Genomic DNA, 26862 nt, shown 5'->3' with positions numbered 1-26862 from the left:
AAAAAAAAAAAAAAAAAAAAGCTATATATAATTCCGTTTGTACACTTCATGGAAAATATGTGCTTGGCCACATTTTAATACTCCATGCTAAAAGCAGGTACCTTACCCAATGACCATCGCTCATTCTTGCTGGATGACATAGTATGAGCTAACTACTTCTACCACACACATTGGGGGGGGGGGTTCTTAACCTTCTTTTTTCTTTTCATTCCCTTTCTCTTCATTACCCGCTTTCCCAACTGTCTCCCTGTACTTCTCTGATTTCTCCTGTGTTTCCTGCTCGCTCTGGTAGTTCAGTTTCAGTTTACTTTTAATACAACCTGCTTTCTCCTTTTTCTTTCCCTGGTGTTTTCATTTGTCCCTCCATATGTTCCTTTTCACCTCTTTCCATTCCTGTCCTCTCTCTATCATACCCCCAGGTGCCCCCCCTCTTCATTGTTTGTGACTCCACTTCTCTCTGGTACTTTCTCCCTCTTGTAAACCCCTTAGATGTCCTGTTTTCCACTCCAAGTTTTGCCTTTCTCATCGTTTTCCCATCACCCTGACCCTACCAGTTAGTGTCCTCTCCTCTGTCCTTCACAGGCTGTTGTCTAGCCTTCAGCTGAAAGCCTTGCCAAACCAGCCAGGCCTTGAGAAGTGACCCTGACAGGCAGCCGTGGTAGATGACCTCACACAATACAAACACGTGAACACCAGCACAAACACACACACCACACACACACACACACACACACACACACACAGCAGTCAGTGTTGTGTATCCTTCACACTGGCTGCAGTTCAACTCATAACATCTGTTTACCCCTGTACAGTAACAACCTCCAGAGTAAGGGGTTGGTGCAATTAACTCTCTCTCTCTTTGTCAGTCACACACACCCATGCATGCCGACAGGCCCTCCAAACTGCAGGAGGCATGAAACAGAACAACTTGTTATAAAAAAAACATTTAAAGTATTACAATATGATACTTTCATGTACTATATATATTTATGTGCCTTTATGGGGTGAACCTGGGCTATATCCCAGACAATCAGACTGAGCATGTCTGCATGTGTATATGTGTGTGTTTGAGTGTGTGTAGTGTGGGCACAGAGCATTCAATGTCCATAACCATCACCATGACCCCTGTCAAATAAATAGAGAGAGACTGGATGGAAGACAGGGAGCAGAGCACATGGAAAAAGGTAGCTGGGAAAGAGAAGCCAAGGGGGGAGAGAGGGAGTGAGTGAGTGAGGGAGACATTTACATTAGCTTCAGGCTCTTATGTGGAGCAACTCAGAGATGCTGCAGGTACTTTATTAATACAAATTAACCATGTAAAACAAGTTTCAATGTTGACACAAAGGGCCAGGAAGAGAGATTCACAGATTGAGTGTGAGAACGTTACAAGTTCAGGTTCAGGATCAGGTACCTGTTGCTGTTGCCTGCTGCTTCCTCTGTGAGGTTGGTACAACAGCCATGTGCAGAAGACTGGGTCCACGTTGACAGCTATGCCCTGGACACTGACCAGCAGGACTCCACCTGGACAACAGCAAAACAACAAATCAAGGGATTTAACGGTGTAGCTCCGAAGTCAAAGAAAATGCAAGCCGTGATGAATGAGTTTTAAAAATAAAATACTAATAGGAAAGGATATACTCCACATCTGTCTTGCCTTTACAAAATCAAAATTACTGCTTGCAAACACAGACCAGTTGTTTCGAAAAGCACTCGAATGGTGGTTTGACGATACTAAACTTCGGTTATCAACACAATGGGATCCAGATCAAGAGATGCACAGAATGATTGACTAAAGTGGAAACTATCTGAACATACTTAGACAAAAATGTTCCAAAGCTGTTGCTGTAATCACTTTTGCAGTTGGAGGCAGACATATACGGATCACTGAAATCAATGTAAGGTAATAACTGACGAGTGAAAGTGACTTAGGGCAGATCTGCTCAGATTGAGTGTCAGGTTATTTTACTCCTGCACAGTTTACATCGTGTCCTAATGACCCACTGGTGGGTATCGAGCCTGCTTGTTGGAGCGCAGCAAGGAGCACAGTTTGTTTCAATTGCACTGTTCAAAGTGGTATCACACTAAGCCAAGAATAACATTTTCTTTTGATAAATTTCTATGAAACTCGAGACTTTCTCTGGGTTTTGGTTTACTCTTAAATAATAATCTTTACCAACAATAAGCGGGCCCTGAGGTAATGCATTAGGATCCTATCAATAATGATTCCCATGCCGGCAGGATTAGAGCAGGGTCTCTGGCGTGCCGTGGAATGTCCCAGCATGACGATAGGAGGATGTTTCAGCTCTAGGAGGACTTTCAGAAGTTTAATGGAGCTTTGGACAAGACCCCGGTCTTCTGTTTCAGGCCCTGAGGCAAAGCTGTGTGTGTGTGTGTGTGTGTGTGTGTGTGTGTGTGTGTAAGTGTGAATCTGTAAATGTGAGCGTGTGCATTTCACCTCAGACAAAGCCTGATCGCTTGTTGCTTTGCCTAACATTTTAGTGTCTCTAAAGCATGGACAAAGCACAATTATACACACACACACACACACACACACACACACACACACACACACACACACACACACACACACACACACACACACACTTCTGTTGCTCTTCCAGCTCTTTAGCTTGGCAGGAAATACTCCCTCCTCCATTATTCCCTGTGAACAATGCAAATAAAACGGCTCTAATTTGCTCTACTTTTACAACGTTCAGTGATTTGTGGCCTGTGAGCCTGTGTGTTTGCAGTATAAGTTAATGTGTATGACTAAAAGCATGAGTGATGTGAAATGTGTGTTCTGTGTGTGTAATGTGTGACATCGATGCACATATCAGCACTAGTGTCTGATATGTTCTTCACCTGGTGTACCTGAATCCTGAGCTGATTACTGGCAGAGTCCACTCTGGACAGAGAGGAAACTTTCTTATTGGATCAAGTCAAACTGACTCACATTTCTTCCTCTCTTGCTTCATCTATCTTTCTACTTACTTTACTTTCCGTCACTTCCATTCTTCTGTCTCTTCACTATTTCCACCTATCCATCTACATCTCTAAACTTCATTGCCTCCATAACCATAACCTCGCTGGCATTTGCTCAACTCCATTCTGCCTTAGTTAATTCTTTGGTTGTATCCTTCATCCCTACCTCTCCATTACCATCTGTCTCTCCCTCCGTGTCTCTCTGACACTTCCCGTTCTTCCATCCTTCCTTTCCCCCACCCCCTCTTCTATTATCCACTTTCACCCCTCTTTACCCTTTCTTCTGAAACCATACCTCCACCCTTCCTCGTCATCCTGCATCCACCTCTCTCCCCCTCATTCTGACGAGGATTCATAACCTCAGCCCTGTGGCTTGAACTCCTACACCACAGTGTGGCTGCTTAATAGGCTTTGGCTGTGGCTGTAGTGCTGGGGCCCGGCTTCAAGTGGTTTCATCATAGCCCAGAACAGCATGAGCGGTATAGGACCCAATAGGCTGGGAATGGGCTGAGTAGTGAAGATGTGTTCAGTAAATTGACCCTAAATTGTGGTCTACCGGAGGCAATGAGCACGACAAAGCACATTCAGCAGAAATGAGTCATAGCGCGATAAATCATATAACTTAGTAGATGGATTGTTTACTTAACAGTTATTACAGAGATAAATGAGCAAATAAAAAGATATAAAATGCCTAATTGCAGATAACTCTCTCAACCAGAGCGGATTAGCTGTGGTCTTCACACAGCATCAGTGTGCATTAAAGTCAATGCAGCCTTAAAGCACAGCTTTTCATTCTAAACTTAAGGTGGAACAATCACAAAGAAAATAGAAAGTAGTCACTTTGGGAGAGAGAGAGGGCTGTGGATTCTTTGAACCCAATCTTGGGATATCTAATGAAAAGTTGAGTGGATACTCTGCAGAGCTAGAGTCCGTGCAGAAAGCCTTTTTCATTGCCATGAACAAATACAATAAACAAAAACCCACACATGTAAGTTTCCATCATAACAAAATTGTCTCATCATCAGATGAATGGTGCTGACTTGTTGAGTGTATTAAAGTCTCGCAAGATGGTTGCTTAAATAACTAAATAAGGTGAAGTAACTGGCAGTGTATCAGCAGCGTTTTAAGTGTCATGCCAGCAGCTGTCATCTTATTGTGGCTGCGTGTCATGTCTGTTTGGCTTCTGCCAGTGACAGCTATGACCATTTTGATAGATCAAAACACCACTCAAAAAGCTCTCTTTCTGAGATTAACAGTGCAAACTATCGTTTCGCTCTCTCTCTCTCCCGGCCTGTTTGACAGTGACACAGAAACAAAATATGTGTTGACCTGGCTTTTAAGACTTTGAAGACCAAGGCTGTACCATCCACACTGTGTTTTCTTGTTTCATCACTGTGTTGACATAACTGCAGGAGACTGACACCTCCTTTGAAGCCTCCAGCACTGTGAATTGGCCTGGCATGCTTAGGGGCGACCTCGGCAGCAGGCTAACTGTTGTTTTTCTCTGCTCTAACAGGGTGGCATGTGGGTAATTACAGAAAGTGATGACAATGATAACAGAGGTGTTTTTCTTACTTCCTAAATGATTCCTCAAGAAAACACCAGAAAACTGCTCAGTGGCCTAGACTTTCAAAGTCCACACAACCACAGAATGTATGTGCAGGAATCTGTGAAGACACACATACCTTGACTCACCCACAGTGGATCTATTAATGTCAAAGGTGTTTTGTTTTTTTCTTCAGTGGCTTAAGACCAGTAGAGTTAAAAGAGAGCACTGGGCTCCTAGTGTTGTTTTACTGCTGTCTGACATCAGGCTGCTCACAGCCTGAGGCTACAGGTGAGCATTAGACAAGACTGAGAGAAGGCCTCTAACCTTTAAATCGTGTATAAGTTCTTCTGTCAGTCTTTTCTGGGCCAACACTGTAAGCTAATAGCCACACATCTTTCTATCTTCATATTGTCTTTTTTATGAAGTTACAGAGTTTATAAATTGACATTTTTTAATGCAAAATCTGCTTTTGTTGAGTCACTGCAAGCATGAAATTCAATAAACTGGGAGCGGTTGGGTCAGTGCAAGTTCAAAACCAAGTCCCACAGTGGAGACCAAAGCCCTGATTGGGGTTACAGAGGGCACAACCTCCCAACTACAGGGCCATGACCCCACTGTCAAAGTTACAGACAGGCAAAGAGAGGTGGGAGGCGCTTGCCATTCACCCCCCAGGAAGACAGAGGGGAGGGGAGGATTCATGTTCAAGCCAGCTAATCGCCCCCTCAGAATCGCTTCATTGTTGGACGTGAGGCAGTGCTGGGACCCTGCGTCCAGCTTCTCCAACAGAAAATAAATAAATATAGCCCAGCCCGCGTCAGCCAGATGACTTCTGACAGGTTTGGTTAATTTCGAAGCCAAGTAGCAAAACAAAACATTACGCCAGCGTGCGGGGCCTACGCTGCCTTTAATTGCTTTTCCGATGAGCTCATGACTCGAAGGTGTCCTGGAGCGAGCCATGCAGCCCGACAGGTGTTCTACTGGTGTGTGTGTTGGTGTGAGTGTCTGTGACTATGAATGTGTGTATGTGTGTGTGTGAGAGAGAGACACACAGAGAGAGAGACACAGAGAGAGAGAGAGAGAGAGAGAGAGAGAGAGAACATGAGAGAGCTGGAGCAGTTGACACCACTGAAAAGGGACTCAGCTGTGTGTGGGTGGGTGCAAGGAACAGTGTGTGTAGTCTATGTCGTGTGTGTGTGACAGTAGTGTGTATGTGTTTTTTTGTGAACATAAGGAAGGAAGGAAGGTGATTTTATTAGTATTCTCTTGCGCGTGCCCTGTAGGAGAGTGAACCAACACAGCCCTATGAACCCACCCACACACTTTCTTACACACACGCGCAATCATGCACACACATAAACCACTCTCTGACACACATTCACTGTACTTCTGTTCCCTGCCGTGCTGTGACCCAGCAGCCTTGGGGCAATGCCGCCGCAGGAGCCCAGGGGCTCAGGAAGGACACAGGCAGGTTTGACTGGAAACAGATCCTGGCCTACGGAAAGCCTGTTCTCACTCTGGGCCCATGCAACCCTCTGCACTGGATGCTGGTATATACATCTCTTTATGTGTGTGTGGTTTTAAGAGAATATAAGCGTATATGCATAAGTGTGTGTGTGCCTTTCAACATAGCCCAACTGCGGTAGCCTGCAGCTGACAGGCAAGACCCACCTCGTAAAGGTTGACCATGGCTGTGGGTACAGTAACAGTAATGGGCAGGAAGAAAGCTGGAGAGTCAGTGAAAGGCAGACAGAGAGAAAGATGGAGTGACAGAAGCAGAGAAACACCTAAAAATAAACTGAAAGACAGAATCACAGACACACATTTTGAAAATAGAGAGAGAAAACAGAGAAAGACAAAGATAGAGTAGAAAGAGATACAGTACACAAACAGAGAGAACATATAAAACAGTGCATGATGAGAAAGTATTTTTCTAAGAAGTCATTTTCCTAATCTACATGATAAGTGAGAAGGCCTCAGAATTTGGCCATGGATCTGTATGATTTATGGGATGACTACAGTAAGTCTCCATACATGCAAAGTCCTGTGAACCGGATATATCACATACAGCCAAGTCTGGAGAAGCAGTAAATGCATGTGTGTGTGAGTGTGTCATATGCATGTCTGAAAGATCCATGTGCATACACACATAATTTAAAACTGTACTCGCACTGATATGTGAGTGTGTATACTGTACAGAATGTGTGCATGTCAACACAGGCACACGGACAGTTATGTATGTAGTGAGCAGGACTGTATCGCATCCACAGAGAGAGATCTATCCCCATTCCCATCAGGGCTGAGGCTCCTTCTTTCCCATCTGCAGGGTTTGATGACTCATAGTTGTTAGCTGTGTGCTTCACACATTTCTTGGCCTGATGTTCAAATCCAGACAAAAGCACTGAGCATGCTGCAGTTCTGTTGCCTACAAAGCTTTGGGTGGTGCTTGACTCAACAGTAGCGAGCAACCTGTGTATGCATGATTGTGCTTGTCACTATACTAATAAAAGATAGATATATACAATAAAAAAAATGTGGCAATTTGCTAAATTGCACCCTAGGCTGAATAACATCTAAATTAAGACCCTGTTTTTGAGATCTTTGAGCCTCTGAAGGGTGATCGAGGCCAACACTGAATGTACATTTTTGTGTATACTCTGGACCACTTCTACAATAGTGTCTTAAATTGCATAAAATAGAACACACACTAAATATATGACCATGGAAAAATTGGCTTGCACATCTCTAGCATGTACTGTAGACCAGTAGTGGGGCCAGATGAGGGGTTTAAAGCAGTAGCACAGCAGCTCTGTCGAGCTCCATATGTTGATAAGAGGCTCCATAGCCGTACAACCCCCCACCCCCAGGCCTTCTAGTTGATTCCTTGCCTTCATAAATCCACATCAACTCTCATGGTGTTGAAAAGACAACCAGACACTGCACAATTGGTGCCTGTGCCCCTGCTGAAACCCAAGCAGCCCTGATTTTGGACTATTCCAGCTGTTATCTCTCTTCCTATCCTCTCTCCCCTACACCATTTCTCTGATATGCCCGTAAAAATACGCTTTCTTTCTGTCTCCCTCACTTCAAATCACACCAAAGGAAAATGCTTAAAGTCACGACCAAACGTGACCTGGCCCTTGTCAGCAAGATAGCTAGCCTTCTTAATGAGAGACAAAACAGACTCAGCCCTGATTGCATTAATGTATCATTACCGTATCCATCATGAACATACAGTGCACTGTGTGAACTCTAAATGAGCCCCAGTGTAATGTAAGAGGAACAGGAGAGACACTTCTGAGCTCATTAAAATAAACAGACTTCTGCTTCTGCTGCCGCTTTCCCACAGACAGTTTCAGTTTTGCATAGTTACCTTGAAAACTCCTTATCGCTGCTATCATTCAGCTGGCTCATGGGCTTTCTCTATGGTTCAAGCTGAGTTCTTTCAGTTTGTCATGAGGAGAGGGGGAGTCAGGCAATTTAACGTCTGTCATTAGCTGGGGTTTCTTCCAAGGACTTTTATATTAATTACATTGCAACAAATAGAAAAGCTTGAAGCAAATGGCAAAACTCTAAGTTGATATCACAGTCATGTTTCTTGTACTCTTGAGAGTAAAAATGTCCACAAATAATTTATGCAATTAAAAAGCAGAGGAAATACTCTGTCAAATAAATAACGGTGCAAGCCTGTCTTCATACAAATATTAACAGCTTAAAGCTGTTTCTATGCAAAGAACATAAATATTTGGTGAAGCTTTAAATGCACACAAATCAGAGCAGAAAGGGAATATGTTTTATACTGTAACTTCCAGATGGACAGGAAACCTCAAGTTTGCTGTCTGAGAAACAACCGCTTTAAATGCCTATCTGCATGTTACTTTTCAGCCATTCTTATGTTGACTTTTGGTGGACTTTTGTTTATTTGATCGCATTAAAAGCTTGAAATATTTCACTCTTTGCAAGCAAGAAGCTTCCATTCTTCTTTGTTTTGTTTTTCTCTCCGGGTCTCTCCAGACTCCAGCTGTATTTGATGTGGAATCCCAAAACTGATCCAATGTAATTGCACAACATTTCAAAAGTGGCTTTGGAGGTTCTAAAATGTTTGTTAAACATCGATCCATTATGACCCACACAAATGACATACTAGTTATTACTTCTGCGTAAAAGGGATGTGCTGTGGTTCCTTGACAATTTTTACTATGTGATGTTTTCATTTACATCATTAAACAGCAAAGAATATGACTAAACTTTGACACCAACAAATAAAATAACCGTAAAGGCACATATTTTGTGCTTGACATTTGGACAACACTAATGTGGCTTCCCTTTTCTTTTTTCCCCCTTTCTTACAATCCCTCCCTTTCCTTTGTTTTACTTAAATCCTTTGATTGTGTTTCCCTTCTATTATTTTTATTATGAAATATCCTGTTATCTGCCATTGCCTGTCCAATTCAATGTCTCCCTCTACAAACTGACCAGCTTCATGATCCAGCTGTCTTTCACAGCATATATCCAGGTGGTGGGCGTCCAATCCTATCTTCTGCAGTCATCATCTTCAGTTCTCTCCACAGCATTCAGCTTTCTGGAGAGCATGTGGGACAATTGAAGACGAGATCCTGTCTTCAATTACCTTTGAGTCTCTCCACCTCTCTGCAGAGTCTCTGTTACCTCAGTCTTTCAGCTTGGCCTTTTGACAGTTCAGTAGACTTAGTAATGATCTTAGTGACAGATCAAAGTCTTCTGGCTGAGATTTGGGGTCACTCAGGAAGCTGGGAATGCTGCTGTGAAGAATTTGATGTTTGCACGGCAATATGCAATGGATCTTCTCCTTTGGGCTGTTAGTCTCTATACTGTAGCTGTCTACCAGTCTGGCTGTCATCCAGTCAACTGACCTGAGTATATCTGTCAGGCAATTTGTCTGTTCTGCCTATGAGTGAAGTCAAGTTCTTTTTAAATACTCTTTTCATTTTGGCAACATCTTAGGTGATAAGCGGTCACTGATGAGGCATTTTTGCACTGTGCTCCTCAGAGATCAATAAAAGAGCATAGCCAGCGTTTAAATGTTTATTTCCTTGAATGTTCATTCATTACAGCTCGTGTTAGCTACTGGGTTCTTATATTTATTCCAAAGAAAACGTTGCGGCTGCTGCCAGAATTGGGGGAAAAACATAATTTTCTGTACACCAGAGGCTTTCTTACTGGGAAAACCTACAGAACGCGGAGTGCTGAGAAACGTTCTCATAAAAACCATAGAGGGAATTTGTATTTTCTTGTAACAAATGAGAGTGTGTAAAATAAATTCAATTAAAGTGAATGATTATGGTTTTAACAAACAATGTTTTCGCAGATGGAACATAGCAGCGTATTTGCCAGTGATTCACTCTGCTAGTGCACTTGGCCTCTCTGTGGGTATAACACAGTACATGTATGAACAGTTTCTGTTCAAATGACAATGAGTGAATATACAAGTCCTCATCTAAAATCATTATTTATACACCAATATCTCATATATAATCACATACACACAGTATTTGTACAGTACTGTGTGTACATGTGAGAGAAAATAAGCCTGAGCATATGTGTTTTTACTCTATTAACCTCAGTAACTATCACTGTGTCGGTTTCTCACATTCCCATGTATGTGATTTTTGAAGTTTTTTGGCAAACCAGCAGCAGAATAATAAATACACGAGTTGGGTATGGAAAAAGAGAGAGAAACGTGTGGACTGGGGAGATATTTGTACTAAATAGCTAATATCTCTCTATCTCTGTTTTCTCAGTTTCAGTCTCTGTGGGTCCCTCTCAGTTCCCGCTCCCACTATCCACCTCATCCTCTTCTTGCTTGCCACAGTAGATTGAAGATTACTCCTCTTAAAGACCTAGCCTTAAGTGGTTGCACATTTGAACCATTTAGCAATTTGGTCTAATGGTTTCAGGATGAGCTATTTTAGCTGCAATGCAGGGACGAAGGGATAGAGCGATGGAAGGGGTGTAAAGTACAATGAAACGCTAGTTCTGATTGGCTGGATTTCCTTATCCAGGAAGGGGGTCACTGCTGTGTCAATGCTACGAGGGATGAGCTCAAACAGAGATAGGATGATTACAACTGAACAATTAGAAGTTAGCAGATGGAGAAAAAATATTCCAAGACATGTAAGTAAAGTACAGGGGAAGATTATATATGGCTGTTTTAGATTCAGAAAGGTCTCGCCTTAAAGTAAGGTCATGGCTAAACTGATATATTGGGCCATTTCTGGCAGATTGGGCCAGACAGGCAGAGATTCATGCTCCCTCACTGGTGTGGCAATTAACCCCCAAACCCTAACCCTTCCATGAAACTTTGTGATACAAATTCCATGAGTCTAGATGGCAGATAAGCATAGCTCACCAAGGACATGTAGTTTTATGTGTGTGCATGCATGTGTGCGTGTGTCCTGAAGCTTCAGAGGATGACCTTCTTTGCATCTCTGGCCTGTAATTAGTCACTGCTGAATGAAGCCATGATTTGAATGTTCCACACTGACAGCAGAGCAAAGGCAGAGTGTGCATTGTTTTTGGAGGATGTCACTTATGTCTGCACACACACGCTGATGATAAGGAAGATGTGTTTATACCCTTCAGAGCTGTATTTAATACAGTCAGACATCACACATACAGACAGACATACTTGTGCACGTACACACAAATAAAGAATGCTTGGGCCACCTGCAACACAGGACGTCCAAACTACTATCAGCTGCCCTAAATTAACAAACCATGGCAGAAAAGCAGTGATGAGTCAGCTACTCTAAACACACTTGAAATTCTCCCAAGACTGGCTTATTGCAGACCAACATGACTGAGTCAGGAGAGGGAGATGGGGAAGGATAGGGATAGGGACAAAAAACACAGAGAAGGGACAGGGGGAGGAAGGGAGGAGAGGAAAGTGGTGGGTTAAAAGAAAGAGAGAGAGGGTGGGAAGGCAGGAGAGATATATGGGGATGGGGAGGAAGCACAGAAGAGAGGGAGGGAAAGAGGAGGGAGGATGGACAAGTCTTTGAAGGTAGAAATGCAGCAGCAGCAGCAGCAGCTGCCAGAGAGGCTGCACTTATCCTTCAACCTCTAATCTGAGAGTTATCATCAGGACACACATCTCAAGGGACAAGACCCCCCTTTTGGTCCAATTCTCATTCTTGCTGTCTAATTTGTAAAAAAAAAAAAAAAAAAAAAAGACTCATAAAAATGTCCATATGAAAACATAAACGCACTATGCCAATGCACAAGAGTTAAGAGTACACACATACTGCTGTCAGGCCAATATTAGAACACTTATTCTGTAGACTGTTGTTCATCTCATAACACCACTGCAACATTTCTTATACATGCAATGCTGAGACACCGCAGACGGTGAGAGCAGCAAAGGCCAGCTCGCCAACAATCTATCTCCCTTCTTTACCGACGTCTGTCTACTGATGAAAAAAAGGGGAGATGACATATTTGGCCATGGCGACGGGATAAATCCCAAGGTGATCCAAAAAAGCCTTACATGAATGTCTCCATGGAAATATTAAACTTGATGAAAATGTTTTCTGTCTAGACTCAAGAAATTCACAAAGGATCAAGTTTGGAGAATTAGTGACCCATGCCATTTAAAAGAATGTTATGGGAGAGTAGGAGACATGTTGGAGGAAAAATTGTTCTCTGACCCAGAGTATTGCTTATCATAATTAACCCTTAATATTATCTTTAAAAAGCACGGTTTCTACAGGGAGATGAATAATTCATCACAATGACCCACCAGCTCTGATGCTGGCAAACACAGCTAGAGCAGGAAATCTCTGTTCCTCTGAACCATAGTTGGTCAATAATCTGTTTAGTGGCAAAACCTAAACCTCCACACAGAGGAAGAATGTAGGCCAAAATCACACACCACACACTTAACTCCTCAGACCAAGACCTGCCAAGAAAATATCTTGTGATATCAGAAACATGTTACTGCATGAGCCTCCTGACTCAAAATTATCAACAATTTCATATGGCAAACCTTGTGGCCCTACATTGACCGTATGCTCATTTTCAGATATGCCTGCAAGCCTGATAAGCTAATAAAAAAACATTCCCAATAACTTAGCCAGCTCATTTAACCAAGGCCTGCATTTATCATAGTGTCATGGCCGTGGCTTGTATCCACAGAGAATCGTCAAGCAGACATGTTCAGTTATTTAACCCTTATTTATGCAAGCTGTCTGGACCCACATTTGTTGCTTTTTGCAGCAGTTACTATGTTGTAAACGGGGGCAGCGAGGGCAGCTTAAATTTCTACTTCAGGTAAAGGAAGTGCATCTATAAGATGTAGGACAGGTGATCTGAGATGGGTATTTTACTATTATTAGAAGCTTTGCATGAACATGGTGGCTGAACTTTTAATTATGAGCCAAAGGAGGCTTGTAGAAGCTAATCTCTAGTGGCTATTAGTGTCGGGAACCAGTCCTTTCATCTGCAGGCCTTGTATATGCTGTGAGGGGAAGAGAGTGGTGCTAGGACTGCCTGTGTTTACTGCCTGTTTATCTAAGTGGGCATGTGGGGGGCTGAAGGGCCACGGCAGGTCAAACCACACACAGCGAGAGGAGTCCAGGAACCCCGGAGGACCACTAAAAGTGATGAGGTTTTACAACTACTGCTTCGTCTATGACTACTGCTGCTGACACACACACACACACACACACACATACACACACTTTTGGAGTAACAGACAGACATACGCACACCCCTGACTCGGAGTGATGAGAGTTTATTACTACTGTGTTGAGACTAAGTGCCCCTGGAGCAGGAAGACAAGTCGAGGGTTCCTGTGGACCTTAAGGCCCCCAAGGCAAAGAGAGGGAAACAGTTTTGAGAAGGAAAGCATGTATACACTAGATTGTTACTTTAAATCTGCTGTATTTACATTATATACTGGAACTGGAATATGCTAATATCATTTCAAACTAGCAATACATTAACAGTGTAGGTGCAGTTTCCTTCATTCATTTCATCACTTCATAGACAAAATCCTATGGAAAGAATCTAAACATTGAGTGAGAATACTGCTTGTAATGTCTTAAAGATGAATTTCAGAAAGAAGTAACCCTTATTACAAACATCAGAGTACGAATGAATTCAGTGCTGTCACACCTGTGTTGCTAAATGACCAAATACATGAGACGTTTGCTTCACACAGATGGTCATACTGCTACCACCTGTGTGATCTCAATCTTTCATACGAGTGCCTGCACAGAGGACTGCTTTGTGCCTACCGAGAGACAGAGAGACAGAGAGAGAGAGTTAGGGATACTGAGAAAGCCACTACCAACCGGCAAATCAAAGGGAAGCAGTCTGGTTTGTTTTCTCACAGTACAGGGCCCGGGTGAAAAAAACGACCAAATAAAATAAACCTTTAATTTGACTGAAATTGGAGGCAACAAGCGCTGCTGTAAGAAAAGGCTGTGAAGTGTGATTTCTTGCGGTTTGGGTTAATCCTGATTGAGGAGCCCCTGAGTTGAAATGTCAGCAATATGAGACTAAAACAAAAATAATTACATCAAGGGTTAATGAACACAACTGCCTGAGGCGCAGGGAACTAGAGAGGAAAGGGAGGGAGAGCAGGGGAGAGAGAGAGGGCGGGGGTATAAAGGAACGAGAATAAGAGTACTCTAAAGAACAATTTAAGGTGCAAGTTGCCCTCATTTCTCAAATAGAAAGGGTCAAAATCATAGACCCATATTTGTCTTCATCCGAGCAGCTAAACCAGTAAGTCCCTTCGGTAGAATAATAAATTCTAAGTGAACAGGCTGGCATGCTGATACAGGGCCATCCATCTGGGCCTTTGCTAGGCACTGGGTACTGTTTCCCCTAAAGGCTAATGACTTGTGTTGCTAAAGGATGAAACATGAAGTATGGAGTATGAACTATACCTTCCTTTTAACTTCTGCCATGCCCCTCAAGTTTATAGCATCTCTCTCCAACCTGCTTTCATCTTGGCTGTTATGTCTACACACACTATCTCATCTGTGGTGGGAGCTGCCCATTACAATAACACCAGTCACTGGTGCTAGGAGGCACCTGCACCTTGCGCCGTTGCACTAATGGCATGTGAGTGAATGTGCAATTCTAACGAGAAATAAGTGTAGGTTCGTAGGTAGGTATGACCAGTGCATGCATGCATGTATTTCCTTTCTGCTGTAGCTGTAATGTGCAGGATATTCGGTTGATGCAGTGCAAAAAACACTGTCAGAATCCTTAGGGGATTCTGGGAGCACAGAATTACCCTCAATACCATTTGCAATCATAATGCAAGATGGTTCAGCTCAATGCATGACATTGTATATGTGAATGTGTATGTATATATATGTATACTATCAGTGGACATATTAGTAATGCATGCCCACCAAACCCCATGGCTAATTTGAAAAATTACAATGTAATTTTTGCACAACCGGCCAGAAATCAGTTATGACTTACTTTAGGGTTTTTTTTGCACAAAGCCAGGTCAGTATATCCTGTGTGTATGTGTGTGTGTCCGTGTCTACAGTACTTCAGGACACTCCACCTCAGTTCGTCTCACCCTCTGTGCTCTTGGCCGCCCAGTGCACAGCTGCTGGAGGGGGATGCGTCCAGGCAGAGAGCCCCAAAGAAACAACAACTCACATCAAAGGAGTTCCACTGGTGGAACATGATTATCAACCTTTATCCTATGAGTCTAGAGTACTCCCTCCACCCAAGCATCACTCACTGGCACGAGGAGGGAAAGGAGAAGAGAGGATGATTTGCTAAATACAATACTGACCACAAACTGATCTCTTACTCGTCTTACTTTTGTTTTTCTTTCTTCTTTTGACTACATGACGATTCCCTTAAAGCTATATACTATGGATGTATGAACACTCCGAGACACCATTCCAAACAGTTCCATTATATTCAATCCAAGCTGTGGACTGGGTGCAGCCAGTCATCTCTTTCAGCACCAGAGGAGCTGAGTAATAAAGAGCAGACAACAAGCTGAAATGAACTGATCTCTTATTCCAAGCCTAAGGGATGGTCACCAAAGGTCCGCAGTGCATTACCTAACTTTAAAAGATTGTGTTCAGCTCATGCTTTGGTTGCAGTGAGGTCAGGAACCTGAAACAGTGTTGGATCAGACAGGAGATAATGTTGCAAAATAGTGAGTTCTGCCTCAGTAAAGCATTCAAGGCACAGACCTGACCCACATGATGTCAGGTACCTGGCTTAAAGGTTCCCTGAGGGGTTTTAGACTTCAAGTAGCACAATGGAGATGTTTTGATGAGTGGGTCCCAGTTTTGTTTATCTTGTGCATACACATGAGGACACACAGGTGGTGGTACCACGCCAAGATATGCAGCAAAGTGCCAACAAAGACAGGAAAAAAGACTGCAAGCTAGTAAATATGTACGTAAACAAGGCTGGATTTCAAATACTGAAAAAAAAAAAAAAAAAAAAGATTTGTCTNCTGAAAAAAAAAAAAAAAAAAAGATTTGTCTTTTTTTTTTATGAGGAAGGAAATGCACTCAACACATTTGTTAGACCTCAAGGATACACACCATGTGTTTTGGTTATGTTAAACTGAATGTAAGCATAACTTTTGTCTGTTTACAAGAAAACATCACAGGCCCCTTTAAGCTTTATGACAAAAAGAATGAAAAATCTACAATGACACACACACACACACACACACACACACTCTGCAATTATAATTTGCATGTCAATGACAGACTAAATAACACAAGCTCCAGTAATTTCTGTTTCTTCCTGTCTCCCAGTGAGGTAACGCGTTCAGTTTTCACGCTTTAAGTTAACAAAACATTTTTACCAGTAGTCATATTAAATAGCACATAATTTTTCTGCTGCTGCTAATAGCCACACAGAAACAAGCCTCGCAGCCGCAGACCACATCTTCTTCATGAATCTTGTGCAGGAGTAAAAACAAACTTCTACTTGCAAATACACATGCGGTACACAAACATTCCGCGCGCACACATACATACACACGCATTAGATTGTAGTGGAAAAATGTGCAGTCAATGCTGTGGATAATGGGCCTGACGTCAGGCAGACCTATAAACCCAGCTCAGGTGTGGGTTTATTTTTCTTGGACCTATCAGATAAGTCATGAAATAAGAATCTCACTGACAGACTCACAGCTAAACAATAAATCGCTACTCACACTTTCAAAAATGTTAAGTAGAATTGCTGTTCAAATAAACCCTGGCATCTCCTCAGGCACGCAGGCTATCGTGCCATCTGACACATCTCCCAGTCTCACTACTACCACTGGTGTAACACCCACCGCTGGAGCCATACAGTATACGTCAGAGCCGCCCCCTCTACAGCGGTGCAGGACTGCTGCTGGGGCAGAGAACATCTGGACAGGGCACGAAGGGTGCTCATTCATTGTGAATAAAAAAGACACGTTTAAATGTTTTACTCACTCTCCGTTGAGTCATAACCAGTGGACATTACAAAACTGATTGCTTTATGTGCCTTTGGATAAAATGAGCTAAACATTTTTAAAAATGCTTCATTACAGTATATTACAGCTGCATACACCCATTTATAATGCAGCATCTGGCTCTGGCATACTTTTGGGTGGACCTATACTGTATGTGTATGTAAGTTCCACATACTTTATGTCCATAAATAAAACTAAAATGCAAAAGCCTGTGTAATTTTCTCTGTCAGATAGTGAGAACATGACACTTAAAACATCATGCATAATCACCTGTTAATATTGACCAATGAATGCAATCAGTATTGCTTTCAGTGGACATCTTCATTATCTTCCTCCTTCAGAAACTTTGTCATAAAAACTGACTTAAGTTTCCAAACTTAAACTAAGCAAAACCTTTTATCTGCTGCAGATAATTAGCATATCCTAATTGTACTTAATAGATCTTACACAAGCTGTAAACTCCAGCCACTTCTCTTTGGCTACTGTTAACTTCTGGCCTTTTCACATTTAGCGATGTGACTAAGGCTGTCCTCTGGTCCTGATCTCTTTCTCTCTCTGGCCCTCTCAAGTTTCCACTCATCCCAACCCACCATAAAGTTAAGGGAGTGTGGACATAATCTGTGGAGCTGCTGGCTCACCCCACGACGACCTACCTCCAGTGCTTTACTATGTCTGATTACATCTATTGCTGTCAGCCACAAAGGAGTTTTCATGAAAGGTCATTGGAGCCAATGATACCTCAAAAGAATCTGCTGTGGTTGGGGTACATCCTACATAATACACCATGTATCATGTACTGTAATGCACCATCGTGGTAAAAAAGGAGCTGAGCAACAAAGTAATGCCATGGCTCCAAGATACTGTACATGCAGCCACAGGATGGCTGGCCTCACACTGTATGACAGTGGTGGGATCAAGCCATTGCTCCTTCGATTTGAGAAGAGCAACTTTGTGTACCAAAATTACAGTGTCACCATACTGGAGGATCCACCAAGGAACAGAAGATGTCCAGGTGGCTTGGCCTTACATATATCACAATGGATTAGACAATAGGAAGCAACACAATACATCGACTGTGGATTTTATCAATGAACATGTTTAATAATAATAAATGTGTATATACTGATATCTAATAAACATGGCATTATTACATTACATAGAGCTGAATTCTAAATATCTTTTTTCATATGACGGATATTAATTGTGGTAGGGCATGAGAATGAGAAGGTTGGTCAGGAGGAAGAATCAGAGAGTTTACCTGACATTAGAAAACATCATTGTTTAAATTAGAGAGACTGAGAAAACAGTCTGGAATTCATAAAGTTCAACGTAAGGACCAGACTTTCATGTCATGTCTGGTCCAGGGTATAATAAAATACACTCGCTTTGAACTCTGTACTGTGATCTCAAGTTGTGATAATTCCACAATGTAATATTTATGGTTTTTTGTAAAGAATATGGCTTTGTAAATAAAATAATTTTGAAGCTATCATAAAAATCACCAAAGACCAAGGCAAGACCACATCTGATGGAAAAGATACATAAATACAAAACATTGCTTAATGTGGCAGTAGTGACAAAATTTATTGGAAAAGAAAAAAATTCTTTTATCTTTTAAATCTTAAATCCCTTCTGAGCAATACCAATTTAATTAAATAAGTTACATAAAAAAATGAGCCATTGTGCACAAGGAAATAATTTACAAAACAAAAGCTGCAGTTCAAAAAACACAGCCTAATATTACTCAATATAATATTTAAGAGACATATTGGAGGGGGGAGTTCCTAAAATTACACCTGAAACACCCAAATGCCTCACCCATTGTACACACATAACTTCTCCTTCTCCCCTACATGTTTTTTTAGTAATTGCTAATATATATCATTAGATTGTATGGAATTTCTTCTACAAACCATCTGTACTGTTAACCATGTGTTTTTAAATGTTGGCAGTCGGCAGGGGATGCTATAGCTATTACACCTTTTGCAGTAACACAGTAAGAGGGTGGTGAGATAAATCTGGAAAGCTTTATCATATGTTATTGTTGCCAACAATTTTAGATATTTTTAAACGACTAACATATAAGTCAAAGACTTGTACCTGTATTACTGTATGGGAAAATTACATACAAACAAGAGACCACTGAAGTAGTGCGTAGATGCAGTATTTTCTCTCACCAGGCCATCACCATCAGTCGCCCTCATGCTCCGTCAACCTTTCATAATTCAATTCAGTAAAGTTTGGCATGACCATAAACAAATATGGTTTTGCCAGAAGTAAATTAAAAAGGGCTGATAGAGTATTGAGTAAGACAAATAATTAGGTCTATTACAATTAAAACAACAAACACTGTCAATTTGATTACAGATTTTTACTTATCTCTCTATATATCAGCCAATCTCTCTCAGCTCATTTCTCCCTATCATTCCTTCTTTCTTTCCAGCATGCCAGACACATCTGTGCCCCCCTCACCATCACCAGAGCTGAGGTTTATTTGACTAGAAAATTACCCTCCTTGTGTTTAACATATCTCCAATATTGTCATCACCAAATATTTATTTGTAAAGGAGAGGACCTCTGAATGGCCACATTCCTTCTGCTTTGGTGCAGTTACACAACGTTTTGCACGGGCATACAAATACACACACACAGACACACAAACACATGCCCACAGCCAAGGCTAGGATGTGTTTATGAGAGAATTTCACACAACCGTCTTGCATATTTATAAAGTGCCTGTGTATACTTGCCTTGGTGAGTGTCAGCTCTGTTTGGAAAGTGACTGGGTATTTGCGTGATCATGGCTATTTCCTACACAAAAAAAAAGACTCAATGCTCCTGGCCCTCCTCTTGTGTAAGCTACTGCTGTGCTCCCTCTAGATTATGTGTCTTTATCATTTCCTCAGAGGAAAACTGCTCAGTGAAAAATAAAGCATTGCTACATTACATGTCAGAGAATGATCATAATATTACACAATGATTAAAAGTTCAATTCATTTCACTCAGTATAACAGTGATCTGGGCCTCTTGCCTGCTATGTATCTGCTCATGTTGTCATCATGGAAATTTGTTAATTAGATTCATCAACTCCACAACCAAACCACAAAAATGTGTCTGATAAGTGTTGCCGCACTAGGACCCAAGAGTCATGTATTAATAAGCTGATTTAAAATAACACCCTTAAATCCAGGTTTATTGACTCACTAAGTCTTTATCAAACTCCTGAACTTGTGTCCACCTTTGCAAGGTCATACAGACCTTTATGTGTCATCCAAATGTGAATAACTATTAAATAAAACACCAGAGATTACTTGTAGTATTTGCTTTACTCTGTTTCATCAGGCTGAACAATAAATCCACAGATAATTTACTTGATATGGTCATTGTGCCCATGGGGGTGGTCTACCATGAACTTGACAGTGGGGGAGGAACTCACTATGATGAACAGTGCACCACAAGGGGGCAGTGATGTAACAAGGACATGAAAAAGGTCAGAGAGGCTTTCTCATTAAGAGCTGACAGAAAGGAACAGGGAATATGGGGGTGGAGGTTGAAGGAAAGAGGAGTTTAGCTGGAGGAGAGGAGGAGATAGAAAAAAGATAAGGCAGGAGGAAAATCAATGTGACAAATAAGAGAAAGAAAAGAAAGAGAGAAAAGTTAGGGGAAAAGGAGGAAAGTAGAAAGTCTGAAAGAATTTAGGATGGTTATGACATATATACAACTGTAGAGAGAGCAGGAAATAACACTAAAGATTAAGGCCACTGAGTGTCAAACAAAACCAAGCTGCTTAAATAAGAGAAGTCCATTTAAAGACCACCCAACTAACTCTCACCTGTAAGTTAAAAAGTTTGGAATGAGTTGGTAAACAGAATCCAAATTTCAAACAACCTGACAAATCACACCCTGACCTTTCCACTTTTGAATATGGCCCAACATCTTAGTACACCAAAACCAAACAATAAAATCTTCATTTAGATAGCGTACTAAAAATATTAAAGCCTTAATGTCTGCCGGCGCTGTCCTTTGACTGGCCGTCCACAGAAACACAGATGTGCACACACAAACAAGAACTATTGGCCTCCCAGAGAGCTGTCCCAGTAAAACCACAGGTCCCAGAGGGAGGCGCCCTGCTTTCTCTGTAGTGACCTATTCCTTAAACAGGCCTGGAGATGCTGCTCTACAGTAAGTTACTGGGTCATGAATTCACTGCAGACTGAGAAGTCTGTACTATTGCTGTCCATACCAAAAGTTTGTATGAACCCCTGGAGATGGCAGCCACACTGGTCCTATCACACACTTTATGTAGGCGTGTTGCCCTCTTAGCTTAATCTATTTGCCTGCTTGCACCACTGTCAGCCTCAGCTGTCTGGCAACTACATAAAAGGCAACACATTGCAGTACTGAAACGGAATATTTCAGTGAGACCCTAATGGAAATATTGTTAATGGGAAACTTAAAATCTTATTTCACATTCCACAACAAAGATATCCTTGTTACACTGTTTACTGCCTGTATGATTTTCTTTCAAACATTCTACCCTAGTTCATACCATCTCTGCCACAAACACTGTCCAATTCCCAGTGACTATGTGTGTGATATTCTGCCAGCCCAGATGTCTAAGCCTGGGTCTGTTTGTCTGCCTTAATACCCCATATTGAACTCCCTGATGCTTAACATGTCTCTCTGCTTCATACCGTTTTTCTCTCTGCCTGCCTGTCTTAATAGCAGCCTGCAAGGGCAACCCACAAAGATGAAGAGCCCAGTGACCATGTAACACATGTGGCAAAGCAGAGAGACACACTCATATAAAACCAAGTATTACTGTAGTACTTGCTACCAAACCGCAACCGATTCCAACCAAAAACCGGCACACACTCACCCCACCCAATGCTGCGTCATTCTGACAAAGCGTGGGCAATAAAGTATTCAGGTTAGGACAATCATGCAAACACGTGAGAAGCAATCAGAGTGACCCTAAGTCAGAGAAACCAAAAGATTTATGTATTTATCTGAAAAAGTCTTTGGTAGAAAAAAGTGAACCAAGAGTGAACAAGTGTACAGCAATTGTAATATTAGAACAGCTCAATATTTTGTTCCTTTAAAAAAAGAAAAAGAAAAAAAAGAAAAAGCAAAAGCAATCAAATTACTTCTATATCCCTTTAATCTATCTCTGTATGTCTTCTCCAAATCCTCATACAGTAATTGGGTTTTCTGTAACATTTTTGTGTGCTCGCTTCAAAGCTGCTGGTAATTACTCACATGCATTAAAGTGGAGACCACAAACAGCCTCGATGCCGCACTCTTTTCAAGTTCCAAATGGTGTTTATTAAGCCTCTGTTTCAAGACCAAATTTTCAGTGTCCATAAAGTTTAGCATTTTAGCTGTGGCAGCTTGCTGCAGTGGTTTCACCTTAGTCACACTTTGTGTCCATTGTATATCACTTAGTGTGCAGACACATGTAGAATGATTCAGAAATCCGGATTAGTAATTTATTTAGCAAAGCAATACAACCAGACAGTGCTTAAATCAGAACTTTTTTGTGAGACTATGACTTAATTTGTTAGAATGTTAAGTGTTGGACTGCATTATATTGAAAGGTTTTAAATATTGTATTTAGATTTGTAAATATTTGGTCATTTGACTACATACATGAGAACCCCCTACAATATAAAAGTAAGAGAGGTGTGAAGCTGTGGTCCATTATCCAGAGTGTCAATCAGCCAATGGAGTGACACCATCTAGCCATTGTCTGTCTGTCTGACAACTGTCTCCAGCACCCTGCTGTTTGATGCTGTTCTTTCCCTCCCTTGGCATGGATGACCCCATGTTCACACCTGAGACAAGGGCAGGGGGTTCAACAATGTCCCTGAAATGGCCCTTTCCATTCCTGATACCCCAGTAGCTGCTCTGTGCCCACATGTTCACCCTACCACCTACCGTGTGGGCACCAGCTGAGTGGATCTGTTGGATGTCAAGATAAGGTGTCTTCCTTTCAACGTGGTCTGCTAAACTCAGATCCCTGGATTACAACCAGATTACACTGAATTAAGGCAGAACAGATCGTGGTAACCCTTAATTCTAAAATAATACATCAACATATGTGTTGAACATCCAAACATAATTAATGATTCTAAATCTACAGATGAACCCATATGCCTCATTGCCTCTCGCTTGTACAGGGTCTACCTCTGGCTCCGGGCTCTGTGGCCTCTCTAGCTTCCCTGTGGCAACAGAGGAAGCTCCGGTGAAGGTTTCTGATAGCAGTGAAGGACTGGTGGCTGATAAGAGAGGTGTGAACAGCAGTGTAAGCTTGTCACTGCAGGGGACTAGAATGACAGACCACCAGAGGTTAGAGGGTTACAAGGCTAGAGTACTGGACACCACAGAACTGGGCAGTGTTAGATCTAGCTGTCATCACAAATATCTTTCCTATAGATGGGAACATGCATCCTCACAAACGCATGTGTTTCTTTTTATTATCTCTCCTGAGGGATTTTTTTTTAACCCTGTCAACTACTCATCTTGAAATTATAACGTATCATGGCCTTTTTCAACAGCCTCAGTTCGGTTTGATTGCTGAGGCTGCTGTGTCATGATTTTATATTATTTATGATTATATAATTAATATTAAGATGATTGTTTTAAAAGCAGACCTTTTTTTTTTTTGCTGATGTAGATATGGTAGGTAAATACAGTGATAAACTGGGTATGCATAACTAGATAGAGGTTTGACAGGGCTCTAAGAAGCAGAGGTCGATGGCTTGGATTGTGGGTATGAGCTGCAGGATGTTTGGGTTTTTTCGAAAATGACAATTTTCATTTCCTGTTTGTTCAATTTTTTAATTAAAACATTTCACCAGAACTGGCCAGTCTTGGAATATACTGTGTTGATGTGAGTTTTGTTGGTCCATACTATTAGAAGTACTGCTAATACTTGATGTGGCACTTTATGCAATTCTACAGTTCTTTAGAGTCATAAATCCACCATGTGACTTGGTGATAAGGTCCCTTTGCTGAGCCTCCCCCCGTCTGCTTCTTATCACACTGTTGTACTACCAGTCCCCCCCCCCTACACGTTGTGGAAAAGCACGACTGTGTGACCTTTGACACCTTAATCAAGGGGCATTAAAGAGCCTCTTAAACAAAACTGACGGACTGGGCAGATTGGACTGACAGGGCGACTGACTGACTGGCCCAAAGTCTAAGAGGGATCCAGAAGCAGCGGCGCTGAAATGCTGTCACCAGTACATTGAAGGTGGCAGAGGTGGTGGGAGAGTGCTGGCCATCACAGGGCTTATGGATTAGCCTGGCTTATTAGTTCAGTATAGGGACCTTTCACCTTCTCAAGATCAAGTCACACATCGCTTTGCTGCCTTGCTTATTTCGCCGGGTCTCATACAGGCAGAGTGTCTGACTGTCAGATGCAGATGGAGGTGAAAGGGTGAGAGTGATTCAATGATCCTGTAATGCTGGAGAACTTAACATGAGCCGCCAAGCTCAGCAACAAAAAGGCACACAAACCCGGACACCCACTTGCGTCAGAAAATACACACAGACACACATGCGCCAAAGCACAATGGTCTTGTGCAGACTGTTCTGCTCCAAGATTTTTACCACAACAAAACTCAGCATTAGCACATGTCTACATAGATAAAAGCCTTTTCCTTTTGAATTTTAATGATTTGTAACAAGCGGTAAAGTGACGGCATGTGAAAAATATGCAAAGTGCACCAAGAGGACAATGGTGCAGTCACAAAACATGGCGATTAATCAGAGAGAAAATGAGAATTAGATCAATGTGTTGATATAGCTAGGATAAAGGAGCAAACGCCTATAACTTATACTTAAAGAGGGTAATATTTCTAACTCCAGTGTACTACAGTGTAATAGTGACCAGGGTAGGGGTCAACTAACGGTTAGTCCACCAAATGGATTTCCAACAGATCCACTAGAGGTGGTATTTACCTTAAAATCTTCAAACTTGAAATTGCCAATACAAATATTCAATGGTACGAAACTATTTTTGAATGGATAAAATACAACCTGACGTTGTGTCATAACAAACTTCACAGTTTTTAATTTAGTCAGCAATTGATTTTGAAAAAAATCACTTTCTATCATAACACAGAGTGTTGACGCCAGAACTCAAGAACACTATGATCAACTCACTGTGGATTACATGACGGCATAAGCTGCACTAAAGTAAACCAACATTCTTATTTGTTTTATCATAAATACTAGTGAACAATTTGTTTCTATGTTGCCTAAAATCTATTATCCATATCTCATAGATGTTATTTACTGAGTAAGCACACAGTCATATCCAATTTTCTGTATGAGGTAACAGGCCCCTGTGTATTCTGGCCTACTGCACGCAGAGCACCACACATGTAGACAAGTCATCTATCTCTCTGTGTGGAGAAGCAGACTGGATTTAGTGTCTGCACCTGGCCTGAGATCTTCTGCCTGTCTAAAAAACCAGGCCTCACAGTGACACTTTAAAACAGAGCAGACTCATTCAGCAGTCAATCAGCAGTCTTCGCTTCCTCCCCTCATGTGATCTGTCACAGCCCCCTCTCTGTTCCAATGCACTCATCTATTATCATTCTAATTCTCTTCGTTGTTACAGATGACTAATGTTGTGTCAACATCTTATGGTACTGAGATGAGATTTCCATAAGTTGTCAAGTCTTAAGGCAGATGGAAAATATTTAATTTCATGAAAATGTATGAAGCATGAAAGATCATGTGCAGTTAAGTTAATGATCAAATCAGTTTTACTTTATAATAGATGATACATTCACATTCAGATAAACCTGTGCTGCACTGTGATGCTCAGTTAGTAGTTAGAGATTCCCTTCAAAATACCAGTGGATTTGTACAATGCTTCCCAATCATCCACTGTGCCCTTGATGGCAAAATGCACACAAATTTACACAAACACACACCACCCCTCAAAACCTGCTCTCCTTTGGGAAGGGTTTGATGCTGTAATGACCCTTAACTACTTCTGTGCTGCAAGAAGCTGACAGAGGCTGAAGTTGAGGCTTTATCCTGTTTTGTGTGTATGCAGTGATGTGTATGTTACATATGTGTGTCTAATCTTACTCTTTAATCAGTCTAAAGCAACACGTAGAGGTCTGCATGGTCTAAAAGCTTTTAACTCCTACAGACAGGAGCCTGTGGCTGCTACTGACCAACAGGAGCACAGCAGAAACTCTTACCATCTGTAGCAGTTTAACATACAGTTCAACACATGGGTACAAAATACCTACACACTTCCCATTGCTTCCCATGCATACACATAAGCACACACACAGTTAGACAACAGCAGGGAGCTTTAAGTGCACCCTGCTGCTTTCATCTTGCCTTCAATCAGATAAATTAGCTGCCTGCTGCTTACTGGCCAGTATGCCTCTTAATTCAGGTTTTTTTTTTCAAGAACATCTTGATCTCAAAACAGCTCCTTCTTAGCCCATACCGCAGTCTAAAATACATTCACAGACAAATATGATATCCAAACATATGCATGAAACTCACATACATATCCGTACTGTAAGAAGCCTATGTCAGACGACTTCACAGCCTTCCCTTAATGGTGCTGTCAAGCTGACAGGAGGCTCTGAGGTCCGAGGCCCCGAAGCTAAGTCTACACCTTGGCTGTGAAACTCAGCCTCACAGAAGCAAAGATGTAGCCTCCAGGTTGGGTGTCAAACCTCCATCCCGGTCCAGACAGTTTGTGCAGTCTAAAAGCTGATTAAGCTAATACACTGTGGGTACAGACACATTAGCCACAGCTTTCAAAACACCAGGTCATATTACATGGTAAAATGTTTTCCTTATTAATTTT

At 41.7% G+C, this 26862-nt stretch overlaps 1 protein-coding gene across 5 annotated transcripts in view; it reads right to left on the bottom strand.

The window, feature by feature from the left end:
- The window catches only part of vps13b (vacuolar protein sorting 13 homolog B), a 312301-nt gene that overhangs the window by 185777 nt on the left and 99662 nt on the right, over positions 1–26862 (bottom strand). For all 5 annotated transcript variants that reach the window (XM_027286990.1, XM_027286991.1, XM_019256535.2 and 2 more), the window contains exon 20: positions 1412–1521. In XM_027286990.1, coding sequence (XP_027142791.1) covers positions 1412–1521 — 110 coding nt within the window. The remainder of the gene's footprint in view (positions 1–1411; positions 1522–26862) is intronic.

Source organism: Larimichthys crocea, chromosome XIII, assembly GCF_000972845.2.
Source record: "Larimichthys crocea isolate SSNF chromosome XIII, L_crocea_2.0, whole genome shotgun sequence".
Lineage (NCBI taxonomy): Eukaryota > Metazoa > Chordata > Actinopteri > Sciaenidae > Larimichthys > Larimichthys crocea.
This window is presented reverse-complemented; position numbering and strand designations above follow the sequence as displayed.